Below are 23,820 nucleotides of genomic sequence, written 5' to 3'. Positions count from 1 at the left end.
GGTTTTCCTTATTCCAAAGGGAAAACTTCAATATTTGGTTGAACCACATGAATTGCCACTCTTTCAGGTCAAATATGGTGGAAGGCTGGCTCAGATTATGTGTAGGTCTAGACAGACAGCATAGATTCAAAGCCCATTTCAGCCACTTCCTAGGCCTAAAACCACAGGTGGTTATATATTTTTTCTAAACCTCGGTTTCCCCATCTGTGTATGAGATGTAATAATATTGTCAATCTCAGTTGTGAAAATTAAGTAAGATAATACACAAAAGTACCTATCATAGTACCTGGTACACAGTGATTTCTTAGCACATGCTGCCTTAACCAACAGAAAATAATTCCACCCACCTGTATGTCCAACGCTTAGAATAGTGCTTTTTTTGTTGTGTGTACCAAATAAAGTTTATACCAGATTGACTGATTTTGGTCCTCCATGTTATTACAATTGTCAGTTATGTGTCCATAATCCTATGTGAATATTTGCATATTTTGGTCTTAGAGCCTAATGTTCCTATTTAGCTCCAAATATTTTCTTAGAGAAGTGACCTGGATCACTCCAACATTTAGAGGAAGAGCAGCAAGGAGGAGTGGGTGGCGATTTGGAGGAAAAACATGGGACGTCAGGTCCTATAAGGCAAATGAAAAGAGTATTTCGAGGAAGAGGGAGTGAGAAGCCTTGCTGTGTGCTCCTGAGAAGTCTATAAGCTGAAGGTTCAGGACCAACCATTGGATTTGGCAATAACGAAGTCATTGATGACCTTGACAAAAGGAACTTCAGTGGAATTCTGGGAACAAAAGCTTAAATGGATTGATTAAAGGTAGAATGAGAGTAAGGATGTGAAGCATTGAAAATAGACAATGGCTTTTGTTATAGAATAGAGCATAGATTTGGTGGCACACTCAGTAAGACATTTAGGGTCAAGATGGAGTTTTCAAAGATGGGATTATACACGTATAAGAAAGGGAAATTGATCGGGAGGAAGAGAGGGGACAACTGCAGGACCACAGTCCTCACATAGAACAAAAGTGATACAATCAGTGATGAGTGGATACTTCAGCCTTAAGCCAGAGCAGGGACTGTCCCTCCAGATAGGAACAGTGGGAAGGCAGAGTATTGAGTGTAAAGGCAGGAGATTGCTGACTTTGCTGATGGAAGTCAGGTAGTTCTCTTCTGATTGTTTCTATTTTCTTAGTGAAATAGGGGTCAAAGTAATCAGCTGAGAATGAGCGGAGGATAGGGGTTGCATACAGAAGAGGAAGTGTGACTGGCTCTGTGGAGTAGGGGAGCCAATGGACTAGGAAAATGTAGTGGAATTGTGAGGCATGCTGGGAGCCCATCTGAGATGTGTGATTGTAAATGTAAAGCTAATGAGTCAGTACAATATTGAGTTTTTCTTCAGCCATAGTTAGCTGCTCAGATACAGGCATAGATTAGACCAAGCATGGGTTTCACCAAAGTCAATGGTTTGCTTGGCCAGTCTGACAGAGAGAGTACATGGCAAGGGGTGTGTGCAAGAGACTCTTTATGGTGATGCACCACAGGTAATCTGAGCTGCAGAAAGAGAGAAAAGAGGTGATTTAGATGTATGATAAATGGCAAAAAGATGGAGGAGCCAATGGTGGTCCCAGTGGGAGAAGAATGTGGGGGTTCTTTAAAAGTGAGCTGGGAAGATACGGTTTCTAATATGGTTATTAGAAATTAAGCTCCATGAAATTAAAATTTAGGACGTAATATGGATGCTGTACTGATATGGTCAGGAGTATGAGTGCACAGCGGGAGGGCTAAAGGCATGTGGAGGACAATGTCATAGAAGTGGGAACTTAAGTGAAAAGTTGGAGTGGATTACCTAGGCTGACATCTTCATGAATGTTGAGAGAATTGATGTGGACAAGCAGGCAGTGATCCATGTGGTTCAATCCTCATGAACGAGGGGAGTGGAGCAAGATTGTCAGTTGACTTCAAGAAGGAAGTGTGTGGGCTTGAAGAAAGTGGGGCTTTTGAGAGGAGGGAGAGGAAAAATTCTCCGGAAGTATCAATGCAGAGCCAAGAGGACATGTGCCTTATTCTGAGCACTGTGGTACCTAGAGTAACGGAGGCAGGGGGGTGGATATGACTGGGCTGGCAAAGAGCCCAACCACCATTTGAAAGCTGTAGGTTGAGACAGAGCAAGAAACAAAGGTCATTTTCAGAAGAGAAATTGGAAATAAAGAATTTTGATTGATGACAGAACTTTGCCAAAGGCTGAGTGTTGGGGCACGGGTGACAGAGTGAGTGGGGAGATAGGGCAGTAATGCACCAAGGTATATGGAGGCAAGAATCTAAACATGATGGAAGACCCAGGAGACTTAGACTTCTGGAAGGTCTCTGTTTGTAGGGAAATGAAGTCACCTCTGATTCCCCTAAAACAAGAACCACTCTGGCTCTTCTCCCTGCCTTCCACAGAGTCGAGTTAGGGAAGTTTACTGAGTGAACCAGTGAATGAATGCGTGACCTTTGTAAAATACAGGGAAAGACTGGTGCCATGAGAGAGGGGTGGAGGGAACAATTCACTGGAAGGTCAGATGGCCGGAGCCTTTTTATGGAGAAGTAAAAGAGTAGAGTGGAAAGACCAGAATCGGGAGTCAAAAGGCACAGTTGAGTCCCTAATCTGTCAGTTAGGTCTTGGGGAAAGTAGTGTCATCTGACTAAATATCACTGGCCTCATCTGTAAAGTGGGCCTTTCCTGGGGAGCCCCTTTGGGGGTCCCATACTTCTATGGCAACACCTCTTGAAGTTGACTTGAAAATTGTGTAGAGCTATACACGTGCAAGAGTGATGATAAAGAGAGGAGAGGTAGAGCAGAGTCCACATCCGCTCTACTCCCAGCGCTTTGCCTGTGTGCCAACATCCACTCCCAACTACTATTATTCATCCTTTTGGTTTTGAAAGATGCCCCTTATTATGCATAACATATTCAAATAATAACTGCTAACTCCACAGAGAGCATTCTGGAACAGTAAGCAAGAATAGGTCAGCTGAGAAGCCAGGGTCCAAGACAGGCCAGGTGGTGTTACCTCAGGATGTGTGGCAAGGACCATCACAGCCCCATGAAGTGGCTGGCTATAAATAAGGCTGAGAAAGGAGGGATCAGAGCCATCCACCCCCACACATGCCCAGGCTCAGGGCAGCTACATACAAGTTGGAGAGATGATGTTTGTCTTCGACTCGCCCATGTTCTGAGAACTTTGGCCCAGTTTTAGAAGCCAAATGAGCCTTGATAAGCAGGGGTGGGGCTTCCAGAGGCAGGAATCTCAGAGTTCTATAAAGCCTAATGGGGCACCTCTGGGTAACTCTCCCAAGGACTGTGAATCGCTGGCTTTCTGCTTATTTCTCTGGAAATGCAACGGCTGTTGACTTCAGTGAAACGGGTCTTGCAAGTGAAGAAAGCAATGCAGGAACCCTCCCTCTCACCTGCTAGCCTTCTCCCAGGAGCCCACCAAAGGTGAGTCACATTGTTCCCAGGGACTGTGCAGACCACTCTTTGAGAAGGGTCGTGGTACCAGTAAAAGATGGGCAGAGGGCCTGCCTTGAGGAAAAGCTTGGTAGAATCCCAGTGAAAAGTGGGCAAGGCCTGTGCACAGCCTTAGATAGGCAAGTTAACCCCTTTAGGGTCTCAGCTACCTTCTCTCTAAACAGGTGGTCCCTCAGCTGCAGAGCTCCGGGATCCCGAACCTCTGATACCTGTTGTTCACAGATGACATCTTTCACTCCCCCAGCTGCACAAAGCAGTGGAAATACCAGTACCAGGGGACCCCCCCCCCCGCCCCATCATTCTCTTCTCCACCACTGTTTCCACCTTTACCCTGAGCTCCTGCCAAGACCCACAGCATTCTGTGCCAACTGCAATGTTAGTCACACCCGCTGCCTCAATCACTGCAGCAAGATTCCCAATGGACTGGGGATCAGAAGCATGTTTCACTGCTCTCTGATTTCATGAGAAGGGGAAATGGGATGTAAAGATAAGTGTGTGTGTGTGCGCGCATGCGCAATGTGTTGCGCACAGAAGCACACACACATACCTTTTATTCGTAAACACTCCTCTGCTTTGGCCCATGTGCTTGGAGCCTACCAGCGTTGGTAGTAAAATAACTACAGCTAGCACCTCGGGACCCACTGAGCCGTGGGACTAGCCCATTCCTCCCACACTGCATTCCATGAATACTTAGAAAAATGACTATGATCTAGTGTCTTCCCTTGCCTGGGACTCAGGGAACCTGGCTGTATGAATGTGTAGAGTAGGGGCTGATGCTCCTTAAGCTTCTTATTCTCTTACTGATTCTCTGCCATTGTCCACATTCTCCCCCACCCTTTTTAGACAAGTCTAATGTCCCAGCTCAGCATTTAACCTGTTTTTGTATTTGTGAGGAAGGGATTGACCTAGGTGTGCTTGTTTTAATAAGCAACAGTGGGCTTCCCAGAAAGAGACAAACCTCAGAGCTCAACCAACCTGCCTCTCCTTCTGGCATCCTTGGTTCACACTTGGGATCTTTGTTCACATTTCCTTTTTCTGATGTACTCATAGCTCATCCCATTTTCTGTGGCCTGGATGAGCATTAAGCATCCAACTCTTGATCTCAGCCCACGTCTGGGTCTCAGAGTCTTGACTTCAAGCCCTGCATTGGGCTCTGCACTGGGCATGAAGCCTACTTTAAAAAAAGCAACCAAACAAACAAACAAACAAAAAACAATCTTCTTTATGGGTCTCTCTGTATTTCTGTCCCTTCCACAACACCAGCTCAAAATCTAACCCAAGAACTGCTCCCATCTTAGCTTATGTTTCACTGCCTGTTAAGGAAGAGTCGTGCCTTCCACTTGATGGTCCCCACCTACTTTTCTCCTGTGCTGTGTTCCTAATCCCCTCCACTCTCCACTCCACAGGAGGGGACTGTATTCAGTCACCCTCCACTGTGACTGCCATCCCACCGCCCCGCCCCCCTCCAGTTCTTCATCAGCAGAAGCTCCACTCATCCATCAAGGTTGATCTCCAATGTAGCCTCTTCCAGAAAATGTTTCCTGAGCCTTCTACCCATAAGAAATCTCTGCTTCCTCCAAACTCCTGTGGGATTCTGCCTATATCTCTCTTGAGGCCTTTATCACATTCTAGCTCTCCGTCGGGGTATGCATGTATATATGTATGTTTTCGTCTATTCCTCCCACTGGTCAAGGAAGTCCTCAAGAATCTTGACCTCCTCCACGGGGCGCCTGGGTGGCTCAGTCTGTTAATTGTCCTACTTCAGCTCGGGTCATGATCTCACGGTCTGTGAGTTCGAGCCCCACGTCGGTCTCTGTGCTGCCAGCTCAGAGCCTGGAGCCTGCTTCGGATTCTGTGTCTCCCTCTCTCTCTGCCCCTCCCCTGCTCATGCTCTGTCTCTCTCTGTCTCAAAGATAAATAAAAACATTTAAAAAATTTAAAAAAAAAGAATCTTGACCTCCTCTTGTTTTTTGCCTTCCCTCTCTACCTCTACAGCCTCTCCCTAGCACAGTGCCTGACATATAATAGTGAATTTTGAAACACAAGAGAAGGAGGAGAGATGGAATAAAGAAATAAAAGCTTAATGTGTATTCTTGAACCAAGCAACCTCCTCAGAACAAACCAGTTTTAAATGAAATAAAGTGATTACTCTCTAGAGAAAATGCAAGATTAAAAGGGTCCCCTTAACTCCAGTGGTCTGATGTTTCTGGAAGCCTCTACATGTTAACTTTTCTTCAAATCTCTGGAATCCATTTCCAGAAATATCTCTCTACTAAGATCATTACAAAAGCTACCAAGTGGCTGATTCTTGGAACCTCTCCTTGAAAACTGAGATTTCTAATTGGAAAGAGAGGGAGGGAGGGAGCTTAGAGAAGGCAGAATGAAAACAAGTCTGAGGGGAAAGCTAGCCAAGCACAAGACCAGTGCTGGCTAACCATTAGCTCCTATGTACTAGGGAAGACACTCCACAAATATTTGATAGTACAAACTCCAATTATTTGGGAGGAACACCAAATAAATAGGGCAGATAACTAAATTCCAAACCTCTCTTGTCAGAAATGGATGAACATTTATACTTTGCCTCACTGTTTTGTGATCCTGTGACCCACTTTGCCTCACAGCACTTCAAAGTGACCTTTCTGATGGGAGAACTGGGGTTTACCAGAAGCCCAGAATCCTCAAGATGATTGACAAATGCACTCAACCTGAGCTACTGTTCTGGTGGCATACAGCTAAATGTATAAGCCTGTGGAGCCATCCTGTCCCTCACCATGGTCAGGAATTCTGTAGCCAGATATGAGTCAAAGGACCCTAGTGGCCCTCATGAGTGCCTTGGTGACACCCAAGGTGGTGAAAGGACAGGGTATTTCTAACACATGAGTAACTATGAAGGTACTCTGAGCACATCACTTCACCAACGTATGCCATGATTTGACCATCTGTAAAAGGAAGAATATCACTAAATTTACCAGATTTCAGGTACTTTCGTGTGTGAACAGATGGAGGTGGACCTGGTGAGCTCTGTACTTGTAGCTGGAAGGAGAAACTCCAGAATTTCACCAGGGATATTAGCAGTCAGTGTTAAAGCAAGGTGGGTAGGTCCAGGAAAGAAACAGATTATCTCTTCCCTCTTCCACTGTCTCCTTCCCCATTTCCTCTCTGTTCCATTTAGAATTATTCTCTCTGTCTTCCATATTCTCACAGCATTTGCTTCTTACACTATGTATTTAGCTGTAAAATGCCTCTTCCATTAGACTGTGCTCTTTTGGTGGGCACAAAGGATGTCGTCTTCACTACTGGGCATCAAGAACATTGTGTGGGATGTGCTCAGTAAATATTGGGAGGCCCAATCAAGAAAAGCAGAGAGGATGGAATCAAGCATCAAAGTGCCTTAAAAAGTAGAAAAACAGGGCGCCTGGGTGGCGCAGTCGGTTGGGCGTCCGACTTCAGCCAGGTCACGATCTCGCGGTCTGTGAGTTCGAGCCCCGCGTCAGGCTCTGGGCTGATGGCTCGGAGCCTGGAGCCTGTTTCCGATTCTGTGTCTCCTTCTCTCTCTGCCCCTCCCCCGTTCATGCTCTGTCTCTCTCTGTCCCAAAAATAAATAAAAAAGGTTGAAAAAAAAATTAAAAAAAAAAAAAAAGTAGAAAAACAATAAGTGTGTTCTTGTGAAGTAAAAAGAAAGAAGAAGGAGGAAGGAGGTTAATGAGAGGGGCACTTTAAAAATGAATGATAGATTTTTAAAATTATATCCTATGGGGTTTATGACATGTGTAGAAGTAAACCATATCACAATAATAGCTCAAAGGGAGGGAGAGGATAAATGAAGTTAAACTAAAGTATGGTTTTTCACTGTTCAGAAAGTAGAAGTATTAATTTAAGTTAGAGTACAATAAACCAAGCATGTATATTGTAATCTCTCTGAGGTCATTGCTAAACGGAAAAGAGGGGATAAAATGGAATAATAATAAATACTCGCTTAATCCAAAAGAATACAGGAAAGAAGAAATAAAGAAACAAAGTCCATATGAGAGAAATGGAAATAAATAGTGAGATAATCAATTTAATCCCATCTATATTAGTCATCACAATAAATGTAATTGGACTAGTTACTCCAACTAAAGCATCAATATTGTAAGACTTGTTAAAAAAGAAACAAAAAAGACCTAACTATGTGCTGTTTAGAAGAGATATGTTTTGAATATAAAGACCCTAAGAAGTTAAAAGCATAAAAGGACAGCAAAAGATATACCATGCAAACAGTAATAGAAAAAAAAAAAGAAGGCAGCTTTCTTAACATCAGGAAAAGTAGACCTTATGGAAGAAATATCACAAAGATAAAGAGGGAAATCTAATAAGGATAAGAGAGTCAATTCAACAGAAAGATAACCATCTCAAATTTGCATTCATTTGACAATATAGCTTCAAAATACAGGAAAAATGGATGAAATAATTGCTGTGTTATATTTTGAGGAGACTGGCTGGAGACCACTTGTAAGATCTTGATTGTTATCTCCACTACAGGTTTTCTACAGTTCCTGCTGTCCCCTTGGCCAAAACAGATACTTGGCCAGAGAATGTGGGGATCCTTGCCTTGGAGGTCTATTTCCCAGCCCAATATGTGGACCAAACAGACCTGGAGAAATATAACAATGTGGAAGCAGGGAGGTACACAGTGGGCTTGGGCCAAACCCATATGGGCTTCTGCTCAGTCCAGGAGGACATCAACTCCCTGTGCCTGACGGTGGTACAGCAGCTGATGGAACGCACGCAGCTCCCGTGGGACTCTGTGGGCAGGCTGGAAGTGGGCACTGAGACCATCATCGACAAGTCCAAGGCTGTCAAAACAGTGCTCATGGAGCTCTTCCAGGATTCGGGCAACACTGACATTGAGGGCATAGATACCACCAATGCCTGCTACGGTGGCACTGCCTCCCTCTTCAATGCTGCCAACTGGGTAGAGTCCAGCTCCTGGGATGGTAGGTGCTGCCTGAGACCTCGTGTAAGATAGGAGCTGGGTTCAAGGCTGGATCCTTAGTTTTGTTTCTCCATTTCCCCAGTGGTTTCATCAGGGAATGAAGGACAACTCATTTATACAGCTGCTGCTGTCATCAACAACTACAATGATGATAAATGCTTAGACTTATATAGCTTTATACTGTTAATTAGGTAGCATGTGCACATAGCCATTCACTTCCAACAGCCTAGGAAGTGATTTTGATGCCTAGTTTATCAGTGAAAAAATGGAGGGTCCAATATCTTACACATAGTGTGTGGCAGGGGTGAGATGCCAAACCAAACCCAATATATTCCTCTTTCTTGTAAGCTTCTCTTTAGCCTCTGAGAGACAGAAATTTGTACAAGTTTAGATGTTAAGGGGAAGACACCCTGGTAGAAATAGACCCAGAGAATCACAGGATACACTAGTACACAGAGTATTTCTTCTCTTTCTCCCTTTCCTGGTTACTAGGAAATTGTTTTTTGCTTAACATACGAACATTATCCTGTCTCTTACTTATATTTTCCCTCAATGATATATTAGAGGATGAACACCTGTTGTGATAGCAAGAAAATGTCCAAGAGAAACAGAACAAGTTGAGAGTTTGAAACCTAGCTCTGTTGATCATTGTTGACAAGTCCCTTAACCACTTCGAGCCTCAGAGTTCTTATTTGGTGACCTGCCTTGCAGGGATGGTAAAAAGACTGTAGAAGAGATTCACAGAGCCGTGAAAGAACATTTCTGTCAAGGCACTTAGTATATTTACTAAGTTGGAAACTAGAGTTTAAAACTGTAGAAACCATAATTAACATTAATTGTAAAGTCTTAATGTTGGCAGGGAACTTAAAGTTTATCTAATCAAATATTCTTTGTTTAAAGAGAGGCCAAGAGTTGAACTCTTTGCCTCTGATCACACAGCATGGCAGTGCAATTCACACATCCATTCAGTATTGATTCTGACTGTTCTGTGTAGCCTCACCATCAAAGGTTCCATTGACTTGGGATGTCCCAGCCCCTACATCATCAAGTATGTTCTTACAATGCTTCTCCTACTTGGCACTTATTGCCTGTCCAGCAACCCCTACTCCTGTCATCACCAATATGTCCAGTCAAGCATTTAGTTGGAGAATAGAAATGAAGGGCAAGGGACACTCACCAACCTTTAACCAAAACTCAGAACCTTTTTCGGGAATATCATAAGCTTCAAGAATGTCATTTCAAATGAGTAGATTCTGCTGAGTGGCAGCATACTCCACAGGAGGGCATCCTTCTTTAACATGATGTCTTGGTCAGAGGGAGGAAAAAAAACTTGAGATGTGAATCATTTTGTATCAAAACAAAAGCGTATTTAAACTTTAGCCTAATGGCAACCACCAAGACTAGACAAAATCAGTGTAGGTGGGATTTCTGCTTTGACCTGGCCAACGTTCCACCTGGGATCCCTCAGATGGACAGAGATGGTTCTGGGACTTACCAGGAATTTCAGAATCACTCCAGAAAGACAGTAGGGTATGAGGGAAGGAAAAAGTCGTATAGCCTCAGATTGTCCAGCAGACTTCAATTTTTGCTCTTTTTTTTCTTTAGTGAAAGTAATTGAAATTTATAATTAAAAAATATACACATACACAAAAGAGTGGACAGTGAAGAAAAAGTTCCCTTTCAACACCTCATTATCACTTTCCAGAATTTCACGCTAACGGTTTCTATATATTCTTCCAGAATTTTTCTATGTACTTCCAAGCATACACATAAGTATTCAGTTTTAGTTTTTAACATTGTACATATTATTCCTCATCTCCATGATGTCTTAGAGGTCATTTTATATCCCTATATATAAGGTCTACTTCATCTTTGAAAAGCCTTACAATATTCTATTGATGAATATGCCAAACTTTATTTAATTGGTCCCATATTGATAGATCTTTAGACTGTGTATTTTTTACAATTATACAAAAATGTTTTATTTTTTAATTAGAGAGAGAGAGAGAGAGCCTGCAAGTGGGAGAGAAGGCCAGAGGGAGAGAGAGAGAATCTTAAGCAGGCTCTATGCTCAGTGTGTAACCCAATGGAGGGCTCAATCCCACAACCCTGGGATCATGACCTGAGCTGAAATCAAAGTTAGCTGCTTAACCGATTGATTGAGCCACCCAGGTGCCCTTAAAAAAATGTTTTAATGAACATTGTATAATAGCTTGTGATAATGTGGTAAGAATAAGTTCTTAGAAATGGAGTTGCTTCATATGTTGATTTGAAAGTTTAATAGAGGGGCACCTGGGTGGCTCAGTCGGTTGAACCTCTGACTCTTGATTTCAGCTCAGGTCATGATCTCACGGTTAGTGAGATTGAACCCTGTATCAGGCTCTGCGCTGACAGAGCAGAGGCTGCTTGGGATTCTCTCTCTCCCTCTCTGTCCCTCTCCCGCACACATACACACTATCTCAGAATAAATAAATAAACTTTTAAAATAAATAAATAAAAGTTTGATAGAATGTGCCAAACTGTTCTTCAAGATGTACTAAAAAGTACATTCTTACAATACATATTATCAAACTTTCTAATCTTTGTCAACTTAATAGGGAAAAATAAGAATTTGTCTTTTTTTTTCATTATAAGAGAACTTCAATATTTTTTGGGATGTTCATTGGCCATTCTCCTATTACATACCTTGTTTTTTTTATGAGACTTTTATAAATGAAAGAAAATAGCTTTTTGTTGATTTTAAATATTGTAAATATGTCCCCAGTTTGTCTGAGCTTGTTTCTTTTTTTTAATTTTTTTTAATGTTTATTTATTTTTGAGAGAGACAGAGACAGAGCATGGGCGGGGGGCAGTGACAGAGACACAGAATCTGAAACAGGCTCCAGGCTCAGCTGTCAGCACAGAGCCTGATGCAGGGCTCAAACTCACGGACCGTGACATCATGACCTAAGCCGAAGTCGGACACCCAACCAACTAAGCCACCCAAGCACCCCTGTCTGAGCTTGTTTCTGATAAAAAGTTTGAATTTTTAGATAGCCAAATTTATTAATCTTTTCTTTAACAGCTTCTAAATACTTTTTTTTATAGTTTCCAAACTATATATAAACTATATATAAAACAATATTTTTGTTGTTGGGGATGGAGTTGGGAGTTATTCGAATTCTTAAAAGAAGGTTCTTGGGTTTCAATGAATTTGTGTTGGAATCCTGACCCTAAATCCTTATCATACTATCTATTAGCTGTGTGCCTTGGCCAAGTGACTTAAGTTCCTTGGGCCTCAATTTCTTTGTCTATAAAGAGGGAATAACTGTACCTGATATATAGGCTTATTGTGAGAGCAGGGATATTTATTTTTGTTCACTGGTCTATCTTCATTACCTAAAATTGTGCCTGGGTCATAGAAAGCACCCCATCTACTCAAGATTTGGTAGTGATGATAATTACGTCTTGTCTCTCATTACAGGTCGCTATGCAATGGTGGTCTGTGGAGACATTGCAGTCTATCCCAGTGGTAACGCTCGTCCCACAGGTGGGGCTGGAGCCGTGGCCATGCTGGTTGGACCCAAGGCCCCTCTGACCCTCGAGAGAGGTCTGTGATAAACTGTGGATATGTGGTACAAAGAGACTGTGCATGGCATAGTCAAATACATAGCTCCCAATCCCAAACTGGCATACTCACTATGCACAGCTAAAGTATGGATTTGAGGATGACATTGCTTGCCTTCAAAAGGCTGTATGTACTGGGGAGCAAAGGGCAGGGAGGAAGGGAAGAGAGGGATTGGTGAGCTTTCCTCTTCTGCACGATCACACATGGGGATAATGATGCATGGAACGAGTGGCATTGATGCTGTAGATGAGGACCCTTAAGGAGCTAGACTGGCAACTGAATATGAAAGAAGATAATTGGGTATGAGGAGAAAGGTTCTCCCTTGAGACTTTTGGCATCTATTCCAGATTTTAAGCCTGTATAGGTATGGAAAGGGAAATATACATCTCATGCTCTAAGGGCAACAATCTGTTCAACTTCCTTTGAATGTGTGAGGGATGTTGAGTGGGTTCAGGCTTGAGCATGAGACAGAGGAAGACCAAGAAATTATTGGCACATGGTTCCCCTATCCTCTCTGCTCTGTGGGGACTGCATTGTACAGTCCTGAATCCCTCTGTGTGCCTTGCCAGGGCTTAGGGGAACCCACATGGAGAACGTATACGACTTCTACAAACCAGATGGGGCTACAGAGTACCCAATGGTGGATGGGAAGCTCTCCATCCAGTGCTACCTACGGGCCTTGGACAGATGTTACACATTATACCGTCAAAAAATCCAGAACCAGTGGAAGCAAGGTATGGGGCTCAGAGGGTAGAAAATGGGGACTCTATTTCCATGGGGCCAAGGGTTTGTCCTAAAAGCTTAAGACAAGGTTTCTTCTCTCCTCCAAAAATGATCTCAAGAGAACTGCTTCATGTAATTCCTTTGACACCCTTTGACACCCTGTAAGTCATCAAGAGTGAAAGTACCCTTCCTTTGACACCCTTCCATGGGTCTATGCTTAAGTCCATCTGGAAGCCATCCAAATTCAAGTATGAAGTTAAATGAAAGAAAAGAAACAATTCAGAACCAAAGCCACCAGTAGGAAACCAGTGGGTGTCAGCCACCTGGGGAGGTACTGTGGTGAGTCAGAATAACCACCTCCTACTGGGGCTAGGATTTGTTTCTGTTGAAGCCAGGAGTGATTTGACTCATGATTTGTAGTTTGCTACCTCTTAAAGTCTGGTTGATGTTGAAAAATCTGACCTCTATTTTTGGTACACTAACATATTAGTGTTGAAAAATCTGACCTCTATTTTTGGTACACTAACGTATTAGTGATTTGTCTTTGGATGGTAATGTTACAAGTTAATTTTATTTTCACCTTTAGTTTCTGAGTTTTCCTGCTAAGAAAACATGTACCGCTTTCATAATCAGAAAAGAAACAAACTTCAGCTTAAAAATACAGAGCAATCTACTTTAAAGAAAATACAAGGGTTCTTAACTGCGTACTCCTGCCCAGACAAGCATCAGTGTAAGAAAAGGCATGTACAGAAGTGCCAGAGCACGGATGCTCTAGGGGTGGCCTAAGGAGCCACTTCTTGACCCTTTCCACCATGCTGAGAGGAATGCCAGCTGCCACCGACCCCACGGGTTAAGCAGTCCACCTGGACCTCTCTACCTCCCGTCCACTATAAAATCGCTCTTGGCTAATTACTCTCACCAGCTCGGAATCCTTTTGGCATTCTAATTTTGCTCCTTAACCTCCTACGAAATTTGATTGATGCTGCTTTGACTCTCAGCACTAAATTATAAACACTCCTAAGGGCAGAGGGCACATTGCCCTCCTCCTTGGAGTGAGAGAGACAGTCTGGGGTGTAGAGTCAGAGACATCAGAACCTAAATCCAAAGTCAGCCGTTTTCAAGATGGGTAATCGTGGACACATGCCCTAGCTTCATATTTTAGAGACTCTGTTTCCTCCTCTGAAAAATAGAGAAAGTAATGCAACAGTAGTTTGATTTGGAGGAATTATCTGTCAGAAAGGTTGGCTACAGTAGAGAGGAAGAAAATATTTGTTTCTCTCACTTCTTTCTTTTTAAGTAAGTGCTTAGCAGAATGCTCCTTAAGTGAATGAACAAACCCATGTGGGTTGCTGGAGGCTGTGAGTCCCTCAGCACACTTAGGTTGCGGGACACAGGTCTAAATGGCTCATCTGCCATGGCACATCCTTGCTTTCACATTTCCTCTTCCAGCTGGCATCGATCGGCCTTTCACTCTCGATGACTTACAGTTTATGATCTTTCACACGCCCTTCTGCAAGATGGTCCAGAAATCTCTGGCTCGCCTGATGTTCAATGACTTCCTGTCAGCCAGCAGCAACACAAAGACCAGCCTGTATAAGGGGCTTGAGGACTTCAGGTGAGTCCTCTTTGGGGGAACCTAGACGTTCATGAGGGCTGAGGAAAGAGGAGGTTTCTGCACGTCTAGGCAGCCATGGGGGGAGAAGGGGCAATCCTCCAACACAATACAAATGACACGGAGTCCACGAGTTATTGGGTAATGGTCTGCATAGCGCCCTCCTCCTTTTATCTCAGGGAGCACAGGGCGTTTGCCAGCACCTCGAGATCAAGTGGCTATAAGAAGCTTCAGAGAATAAGAAAAAAAGGGGAAAGGGAGTGTGGCTAAATCATTCAGTCAGGAAACATTTTTTTTTTAAATTTCTAATGTTTATTTATTTTTGAGAGAAAGGGAGACAGAGCATGAGCGGGAGAGGGGCAGAGAGAGAGGGAGACACAGACTCTGAAGCAGCTCCAGGCTCTGAGCTGTCAGCACGGAGCCTGACTCGGGGCTCGAACCCACAAACCGTGAGATCATGACCCTAGCCGAAGTCCAAAACTTAACCGACGGAGCCACCCAGGTGTCCCAAGTCAAAAAAACATTTTATGCGTCAGGCATCATACTAAACTCTAAGGACACCAAAATGAATGTGACTCCCTGGTCCCTGCCTTGAGGATCTTACAGAAACACCTAGAAGCAGACAATCACAGTATGGGATGGCAACTTCAGGAGCGTCAGGCCTCATTCTCACTTGCCTTTGGTTTAATGTCTCACTTGTTGCCTCAACTTCCTCCACCTATGAAATGGAGATAGTCTAGTTCACCCCCTTAGAAGAGTACTATTTATTGAGGCATCACTCCAAGACATTTAGAAAAGAAGACTCTTCAATATACAGTTCCCACTGGGAAGAAAATATTCCCTTTTATTCTTGGTAGCTGTTTTTTTTCAAGTTTTGGTGTATTCTACCAACACTTGCCCCTATTGCTAACCTACTGCCCCTACTCACCTCACCACTAACTAAAATATCAAAATTAGCACAAACACTGCTTCTAAGACCCATGTCTTAGATCCATGTCTTAGAAGTAGTGTTTCTGTCCCATGAAAAACAAAATTCTAATATACACCAAAGGTAATAGTTTACTGTCTTTAATATATGAAAGCCTCATCAACAATAAGATAAACACCCTGATAGAAAACGGAGAAAAAGATATGGACCAGAAATTTCCTCGAAGAAGAAATGCACACGATCCTATTTTTCAACGTGCGCACTCAGTGGCAACGAATCTAAGCGAGTTACCATTTTCCTTACATAGCTGTTTTAAAATTTGAACACCCAGAAGTGACAAGGCTCTGGGAAGACAGGCAACCATGGACGTGTCAACTGACACAAGGACATTGGGGAGAAATAGGAAAACACGAAGCAAAGGCCTTGAAGAGGTGCACACCTTTTGGTTCAGTAAATCCACACGTTGAAGGGAACAGGTAGCTCTTTGCTGTAGTGTTTTCACTGGGGGACAGGCGTGGGGAGAGTAGTTAAGGTAGGGCATGTTGTACCATGACTCGTTCTGCAGCCTTTAAAAATAATGTTATGGAAGATGATTTAATGTCATAGGAAAAATTAGCCAGGGAAGCATGATGAGTAGAATGCATAGCATGATTTTATTTTCCACTTAACTCTATGAAAGCAGGATGTATTCCGCAAGAACAGTATGACCTAAGTGCTCTCTCTGAATGGTAGGACTCTTAGTGACATCGTTTTTTTTTTGTGCTTGTCTGTATTTCCTAATATTTTATAATAAAAACACGTGCCCCAAAGTCTTCTTTCCAGAAGCTGTTACTTTCCTCCCCTCTTATGCTGTCTCACCTGGCCTGTTTTTCTGGCCGCCTCCCAGGGGGCTAAAGCTGGAAGACACCTACACCAACAAGGACCTGGATAAGGCACTTCAAAAGGCCTCTCTGGACATGTTCATCAAGAAAACCAAGGCCTCCCTTTACCTCTCCACGCACAACGGGAATACATACACCTCATCGCTATATGGATGCTTGGCTTCCCTTCTGTCCCAGTGAGTACTGTGTCTGGTCCCACCATCTCCCTCCCAACCCACGGTCAGAGGGGTCAACCAAGTTTGGTTCCTCTTCTAGTTCAGAAATTTGTAAGGAAGGAAAGAAAGAAGGAGAGAAAATGAAAGAAACTTGTTTCAAAAGTATATGTATAGGCAGCTTTACTATCGGTATTAAACAATGGTCTCCAATGTGATGTTGTATGATGTCAAGGGATGTGCAAGACCTGCCCGGATGCAGCAAGTATACAGGAGCACTTTTGTGCATGTTTTTATCCCATCCATTTGAAGTCTCTGTACTTAGGAAGAGAGTACACAGCACTCCACTGAGTTAGAGAGCACTTAACTGGTGGTTAAGAGTCAAGCTGTAGAACCTGCAACCTAGGTTCAAATACCACTTATCAGCTTTGACCTTGGAAAAATACTTAACCTCTGTGTGCCTCACTTTCCCCATCTATAAAATGTGTACACTAATAATACCTACCTTTTTGGGTTTTGATGAGTGTTAAATGTCTAAAAGAATTAAGGGCACCTCGACGGCTTAGTCGGTTAAGCTTCTGACTTTGGCTCAGGTGATGATCTCATGGTCCATGAGTTTGAGCCCCATGTTGGGCTCTGTGCTGACAGCTCAGAGCCTGGAGCCGGCTTCGGATTTTGTGTCTCCCTCTCTCTCTGCCCCTCCCCTGCTTGTACTCTGTCTCTCTCTCAAAAATAAATAAACATTAAAAAAAATTTTTTTTAAGAATTGAAACAGTAGTGTTCAGCAAGTGCTCAGATGTTATTTGGTATTTCTGTTGATATTCTATTTTGTGGGTTTTATAAGGTGATACCTGTACTATAGTACCTGTATATAACATAAGATATATATATGTATGTATATATATATATATATATATATATATATATATGAACTCGATCAAATTATTACTGATGAGGGGATGATAAAAAAGTTACATGTGGTGAAACATTACCAGCAAACATGGAAGCCTTGAATTGGTCTGACCTCCAAACTTCGAGTTCACTGAATTCATCTTGTCCTCATAGGTGAGAAGGAGCCCCTTTCATACCCCCAAATTCCGTTATGCTCATTGTGCCTTCGGTAGCTTGGATTTTAGTTGCTCTCCTCCTGGCAGATTTTCTTCTCTCTGGGCCTATCCCCAGGGTCTTCCAAAAGTCCCTATTTGCGTAGAGAGCCTGGAGCCCATTTCTACTTGCAAGAAGTTGACTAGATTGGGCCGATAGGTTGGTGGCTTATTTGAAGTGCAGAGTATAATGCCAATACGTTTCTGGGGTTTTGATTTCTTTCCCTGCAGGCACTCTGCCCAAGACTTGGCTGGCTCCAGGATTGGGGCCTTCTCTTACGGCTCTGGCTTGGCAGCGAGTTTTTTTTCATTTCGAGTGTCCCAGAATGCTTCTCCAGGTGAGTTCTATCAGGCACTTCTGGTAAGATTCATCTGGTAAAAGAAACCACGCTCTGCCTCATCACTACTGAGGCTCCTATCTTGACAGACGATGTTGTGATTAAAAGCCAAGGAACTCCCTGAAGGGATTTAAGCAATGGAGTAAGTTTGTCTAACTTATGTAGTTGAAGCATTTGCCTGGCTCCTACTTGGACTAGACTGAAGAGAAACAAAGGCAAAAACAGGGGAACAAGTCAGGTCGTTCCAGCAAATAGACGAGGCAAGAAATAATCAATGGTCATTTGTCACAACCGGTTAAAGGGAAGTTGGTGGGTTTGAGATATCCAATAAATAAATATTTGCTGATTATTTTATGTCAGATGTGATCAGGGGTGCACACGTAAGCACTGTGTGGGACATACCTTGACTGGATGAGTGTGTTTGCTTGTATGTTTTGCTAACATTATGTTTGCTGACCTTTATCATTTCTTGACATGCTAAGCCCCACACAGCACTTTCCTTCAGGGTCTGAACTTTCACAGAACCTCGCTGTCTATCGGACTCATGGTCAGCAGCAGTGATAATGACCGTGAAGTAGATTTAACAGTCTGGCCACTGTCTCCCAGGATCCCCCCTGGAGAAGCTGGTGTCCAGTGTCTCAGACCTGCCAAAACGCCTCGCCTCCCGGAAGCGTATGTCTCCCGAGGAGTTCACAGAAATAATGGACCAAAGAGAACAATTCTACCATAAGGGTAAGAAAAAGGGCAGGAAGAGAAAGAGAGGGATTTTTGTTCTCAGATTCCACGCCAGGGGCAGAGAGCTGGGGATTCATCGGAAGTCTGGACTACAGCGGGCCAGCGCAAATATGTTTATGATATGATGGGGAGAAAACCTGTTATGTCCAAGGGTGCAAGAATTGAGTGGGGAAGCATTTAGCAGAGTAGAGAAGAGGGGGGAGGCAGCATGTAACTTCCCAGGATAGACTGTAGCTACCTACTCAAAACAGGATACGGGACAGTGTAGTCCCAAGGATACTAGATGCGTGGTCTTGAAAACTGCTATCTGTGTAACAGGTGAAAGAACCCAGACTTTGGAGCTGGATATTCCAATCTAAACTGACCTATGACAAACATCAGCTCTTTATCTTTGGGGAAACTATTGAAATCTTACTCAGTTGTCTCATTCTAAAGTCATTACCAGCTTTGCAGGATTGCCAATTGATTAAATGAATTAATGTATATAAATAAGCTATCAACAGATATTACTATCTCTGCCTACCTGCCCCCTTTCCTTAAGAAACATTAAAAAAAAAGTATTGCCCTCCCCCCAAAAAAGCAACAAAGGAAAAAAAGACAAAAGCTAAAGTTACAACTGGAAAGACCAGATGGTGGTTTAAAACAATTTTTTTAATGTTTATTTTTGAGAGAGAGAGACTCAGAACACGAGCAGGGGAGGGGCAGCGAGTGAGGGAGACCCAGGCAGGCTCCAGGCTCTGAGCTGTCAGCACAGAGCCCAATATGGGCTTGAACTCATGAGCCATGAGATCATGACCTGAGCCGAAGTCAGATGCTTAACCGACTAGCCACCCAGGCAGTGGTTTTAAAACCAGTACCAGAACAAAACATATTTTCTCAAAGACTTGGGACACATGGCTTGCAGTGTGATATGAAAAGGACACAGAATTCACAGAAATGGGAACGTTCTGGAAAACTTTAGACCTAGTAGTCTGCATGTCTGCAACAGGGGACATGTTAGAATAAAGAAGAAAAACAAAATAAAAACAGGACCCAAGATGAATGCTGACGGACAAAGAACAGAAATACTACAATGCATCAGATCCAGAGAATTTAGGGCTAGGAAGGAAGTGTCTGTTAGAAGCCAGGAAGCTCAAAGGCACACATACCTCAAGCCAGATAGCATTGACAAAAGGACATGATGAGGACTTCAATAGAGGAAGGGTGAGTTTACTGTAGGGAAAGGTCATACTCCTTGAGGAAAAGTTCTAATAGGCAAGCCAAATACTAGATTCAAGATGGCTGCTTCTGGTTCTTGGGCTGGTCCCGGGCTCTGTCGGGGGGGAGGTAACAGGTGGCCTCACAGCCCCTTGCAGCACAGGCAGGACAGCTTCACCGTGAAGGCATCCCCAGACTATTGTCTCTTCCCCACCCCCATGCAGCCTTCCCTAAGCATTGCTTCTGCTCCCTCCACAGTGAATTTCTCACCACCTGGTGACATAAGCAGCCTGTTCCCAGGCACCTGGTACCTGGAGCAAGTGGATGAGCTACATCGTCGCAAGTACGCCCGGCGGCCGGTCTAAAGGTGGTGAGTGATTCTGCAGGGCTGGTGGCACAGAGCTTTTCCTCTTCAGATGCAGTTCCGATAGTGTCACCAGGCCAGGCTGGATCGATAGCTCCAAGGTGATCAGAGGTGGGGAGTTTGTACCACGAGGACCACATCAAACTGTTGGGGCTCTTTGCCTTGGAACGACTAGAGCTGGGGAAAGGCCATGCTTGAAACTTGGGAATGTCAAAAAAAAAAAAGGGGGCAACTGGTTTACCCAACCTGCTTACCAGGGCAAGGTTCCCTAGAAGCTTGGCAGAAACCAAGTTAGCATCTATGAGGGGAAGCAGGCTGTGAGCCTGAGCCTGTGGGACTTGTTCTTCCAGCGGGGACAGACCAGTAACAAAGATGAGTGGCTTCAGGAAAGGTACTCACTGGTGTGTTGGGGGCAGATCCATGAAGAAACAGGGTGCTGGGGATTCTGCTGGAGCCAGAAGCTTGGGTGGAAGGGAGCCTCACCATGTAGTCCTTCCTGGGGAGGAAGGGGTGAGGTGTGGAAACTCAGCAGGGGATGGGAGTGGGGAGGACAGAAGGGTTCCTGCCAGAGGACTGCCTGAGAAGGGGGCATGGGAGACTTCTTTGGGTGCTTTTAAAAGGAAAGTCAAGAATTCCGATTTAGAATCTTGTAGTTCATGGACTCAGACATCTGCCTTCGGTTTATCTTGCAAGTTGGTAAAATGCAGAATGGAGGAGGGAGAAGCAATTTCTGCAACGACCCATAAATCTCAATAAATGCAATCCCCAAATACTTCCTGTGTGTGTACGTGTATAGTGTCCCTCCTTTGGTAGATGAAGGAAGAAGGGTAAAAAGGTTTGCGAAGGACAAGGTGTGGAGCAAGGGAAGAGGAGGAAGCCCGCAGGGAAAGGAGATATGCGGATAAAGCAGCAAGACCACAGGATGCAGATGTCCTCGGTTCCCACGGCCTGGCCTCCCCTGCGGGGATGTGAAGTGCCAGGCGAGGTGGACAAGGGGCCTGCCGGGCCAGGCCCGCAGGGTGTGGTGGACCCACGAGCTCAGCGAGCAGGGTCACAGACTTTGGCACTGCCTTGGGGCCACTGGTTGCTGGCTTGCTTGTTTGCAGTCTGATTCTTACGGGCAAGTCAGTGGCAAAGAGGAGACAGCTGCATGCGTCAAGCTAGTTCGGGCATCAGAAGCAGAGAGAGAGGGGGGCGCCTGGGGGGCCCAGTCGGCTAAGCGTGTGACCTCGGCTCGGGTCACAATCTCACGGTACATGAGTTCGAGCCCCGCATCAGGCTCTGCATTGATGGTGTGGAGCCTGCTTGGGATTCATTCTGTCTCCCTCTCTCTCTGCCTCTCCCCCACTCATTCTTGTTCTCTCTCAAAAAAATAAATTAATTAATTTAAAAAAAAAAAAAAGAGGAGAGAGACAGAAAAATTTGGGACTTTCAAAGGAGAGTTTCCGAATTAGGCTCCCTTCCCATCACGATCCATAAACATGATGCCTCTGAAGAGGAAAGCTGGGGCTCCTGTCGTCATCTCTCTCATGCTGATAACTCGTACAAGCGAGGAACCTACCACAATGAAATTTTAGCTGAGTTAGATTTTATGTCAGTGTGGTGCTCTGGGGAGCTCCGTCTCATCACCATCCAGCCTTGCCAGCCTGCTTTTTTATTATTATTATTTTACTATTATTTTTTTTAACGTTTATTTATTTTTGAGAGAGAGACAGAGACAGAGTGCAAGTGGGAGAGGGGCAGAAAGAGAGGGAGACCCAGAATCCGAAGCAGGGTCCAGGCTCTGAGCTGTCAGCACAGCTGAACCACCCAGGCACCCCAACCAGCCTGCTCTTGCATCAGGCAGGATGTGTCCCTTGGCTCCCGTGGCACGGGGCACAGGGGGGGCTCAGGCACCTAGGCTCGGGTCTGGGTGGGCAGCAGAGCTCCCCAGACCTCAGGACCAGGTAGGAGAGTCCCTCTGCATAGCCTCACCTCAGGCAAGAAACAGGTACCAGGAGCAAGGGGGGGATGCCCAGGATGAGAGTTGCATTGATGTGGTTCTTTTCTTTCTTTAAATTCTACAGATCCATGGAGTGGTTCCTGAGAAATCTACACCAGCAGAATTTCTGCCCACGGATCATATTTTTAAAAGCCCACTCTTAGATGGAAATGGATTGGATCGGACACAGTAGCCCCCAGAAGCACTGCCCCTGGAGAGTGAGGGGCCATCCTTAGCACTCTTTATGTCTTTCTCTGCCACAATCACTGTCAAGGGCTTATGGTACTGCAGCGGTCTTCTGGGGAGGAGGGGTTGGAAAGAAGGCCTACCTCACAATCGCTGCCCTCCAGAACTGTGAAAACACCCAGATAACTTTGCTTATCACAGCTTCGTGGCTGTTTGTATCATTATTAAATTTCTGTGCTGTTATAGCTTCATTCCTTTCTTAAGTTTTTCTGTCAATTTCTAAATTTTATACCGGGAACTGTTTTATTTATTTTTTTATATTTATTTATCTTTGAGAGACAGAGTGTGAGTAGGAGAGGGGCAGAGAGAGAAGGAGACACAGAATTCGAAGCAGACTCCAGGCCCTGAGCTGTCAGCACAGAGCCTGACGTGGGGCGCAAACCCATGAACCGCAAGATCATGACCGGAGCTTAAGTTGGATGCTCAACCGACTGAGCCCCCCAGGTGCCCCTATATAAACCCATATGACACAATGCAAAAGTTAGAGGGAGGAACTCGCTCTTATAGTTCTCGGAAACCAGCACAAAACCTGCACCAGCCAACATGCACAGAAGCCTGCTGGACCTTCGGGCTCCGCGGCCCCCAGTCTCCTCACCACACCGCTCCCCCCACCCCCAGCTGTAAAACTGCTAAGCACACACCTCACACCCTCCCTCTCTCCGTCCAGTTCCACTCTCTGAGAGGCTTAGGGGAAACAGCTTTTGCGCCCAGCTTCCTTCCCTGATCTAATGATGCCACCACGCAGAACAGGCTAGAAATGACTTCAAGGGCAACCAAAGCTCCTCGTTCAGGCCTTGCCAGTGTTATCTGGGGCAACAAACACAGGGCAGAGGTTAATACAGCATGCTTTTTACTCCTCCAGCCAAAAAAAAAAATTTTGGTAGCTACCAGGGAAATTTTCCACCACAAGATGGTTTGTACCCCCTTGGGTTAGGGCACTGCTTTTTCTAGGGTCCTCATAAAATAGCAGTGGTTCAGGGAGGTGGGATTGAGCTGGGAGAGGTGCGAGAGGGGAGAGGTGCGGAGGACAAGGGGCCTTTTAGAAAGCTTCCTCAGCTGTTCCAGTGAGAAAGGGGTGCTATGAGGCAGAGAAGATGGTTTCCGTTGTTGGGGAGCAGGGCCGGCTGGCAGGGGAGGCGCTAAGGATAGCGGGGCACGGGGCCTGTGGGAATGAGATGCTGAGCCAGCCCACTTCACTGTGTGCCCAAGGCCATTCGTGTCACAAGAGGGACCAGAAAATCCGAGATAAACCCTGATTTGAGCAGCTAACACAGCATCAGCTGACTTCCCAGCCCTCTCCGGGCGCGTGCTGGACTCCTCCGGTTACACCAGCTGGGGCTACGGCTCAGCAGCCCCTCTTTGCTGAACCCTGCTGCCTGCTCGCCCTTGGCAAGCTGTTTGGGGCCCTTAGTCTAGTTGGCAATCCTGGCGGGACAACATATGCCTTTCCTAAGGTCTCTGGAGTGG

The 23,820-nt window shown here is 44.7% G+C and overlaps 1 protein-coding gene across 1 annotated transcript; it reads left to right on the top strand.

Moving 5' to 3' along the window:
* The first annotated feature begins 3,335 nt into the window (after positions 1 to 3,335).
* On the top strand, positions 3,336 to 22,537 carry HMGCS2 (3-hydroxy-3-methylglutaryl-CoA synthase 2). The gene is made up of 10 exons (XM_042951752.1): positions 3,336 to 3,481; positions 8,033 to 8,487; positions 11,950 to 12,075; positions 12,663 to 12,827; positions 14,266 to 14,431; positions 16,243 to 16,413; positions 17,724 to 17,830; positions 18,437 to 18,562; positions 20,021 to 20,132; positions 22,193 to 22,537. The coding sequence occupies exons 1-9, from the start codon at positions 3,378 to 3,380 to the stop codon at positions 20,125 to 20,127; spliced, it is 1,527 nt and encodes a 508-aa protein (XP_042807686.1). The 5' UTR covers positions 3,336 to 3,377; the 3' UTR covers positions 20,128 to 20,132; positions 22,193 to 22,537.
* The last annotated feature ends 1,283 nt before the right edge of the window (positions 22,538 to 23,820 follow it).

Source organism: Panthera leo, chromosome C1, assembly GCF_018350215.1.
Source record: "Panthera leo isolate Ple1 chromosome C1, P.leo_Ple1_pat1.1, whole genome shotgun sequence".
Lineage (NCBI taxonomy): Eukaryota > Metazoa > Chordata > Mammalia > Carnivora > Felidae > Panthera > Panthera leo.
The sequence above is the reverse complement of the archived record's forward strand: the minus strand, read 5'-3'. Positions and strand labels throughout refer to the sequence as shown.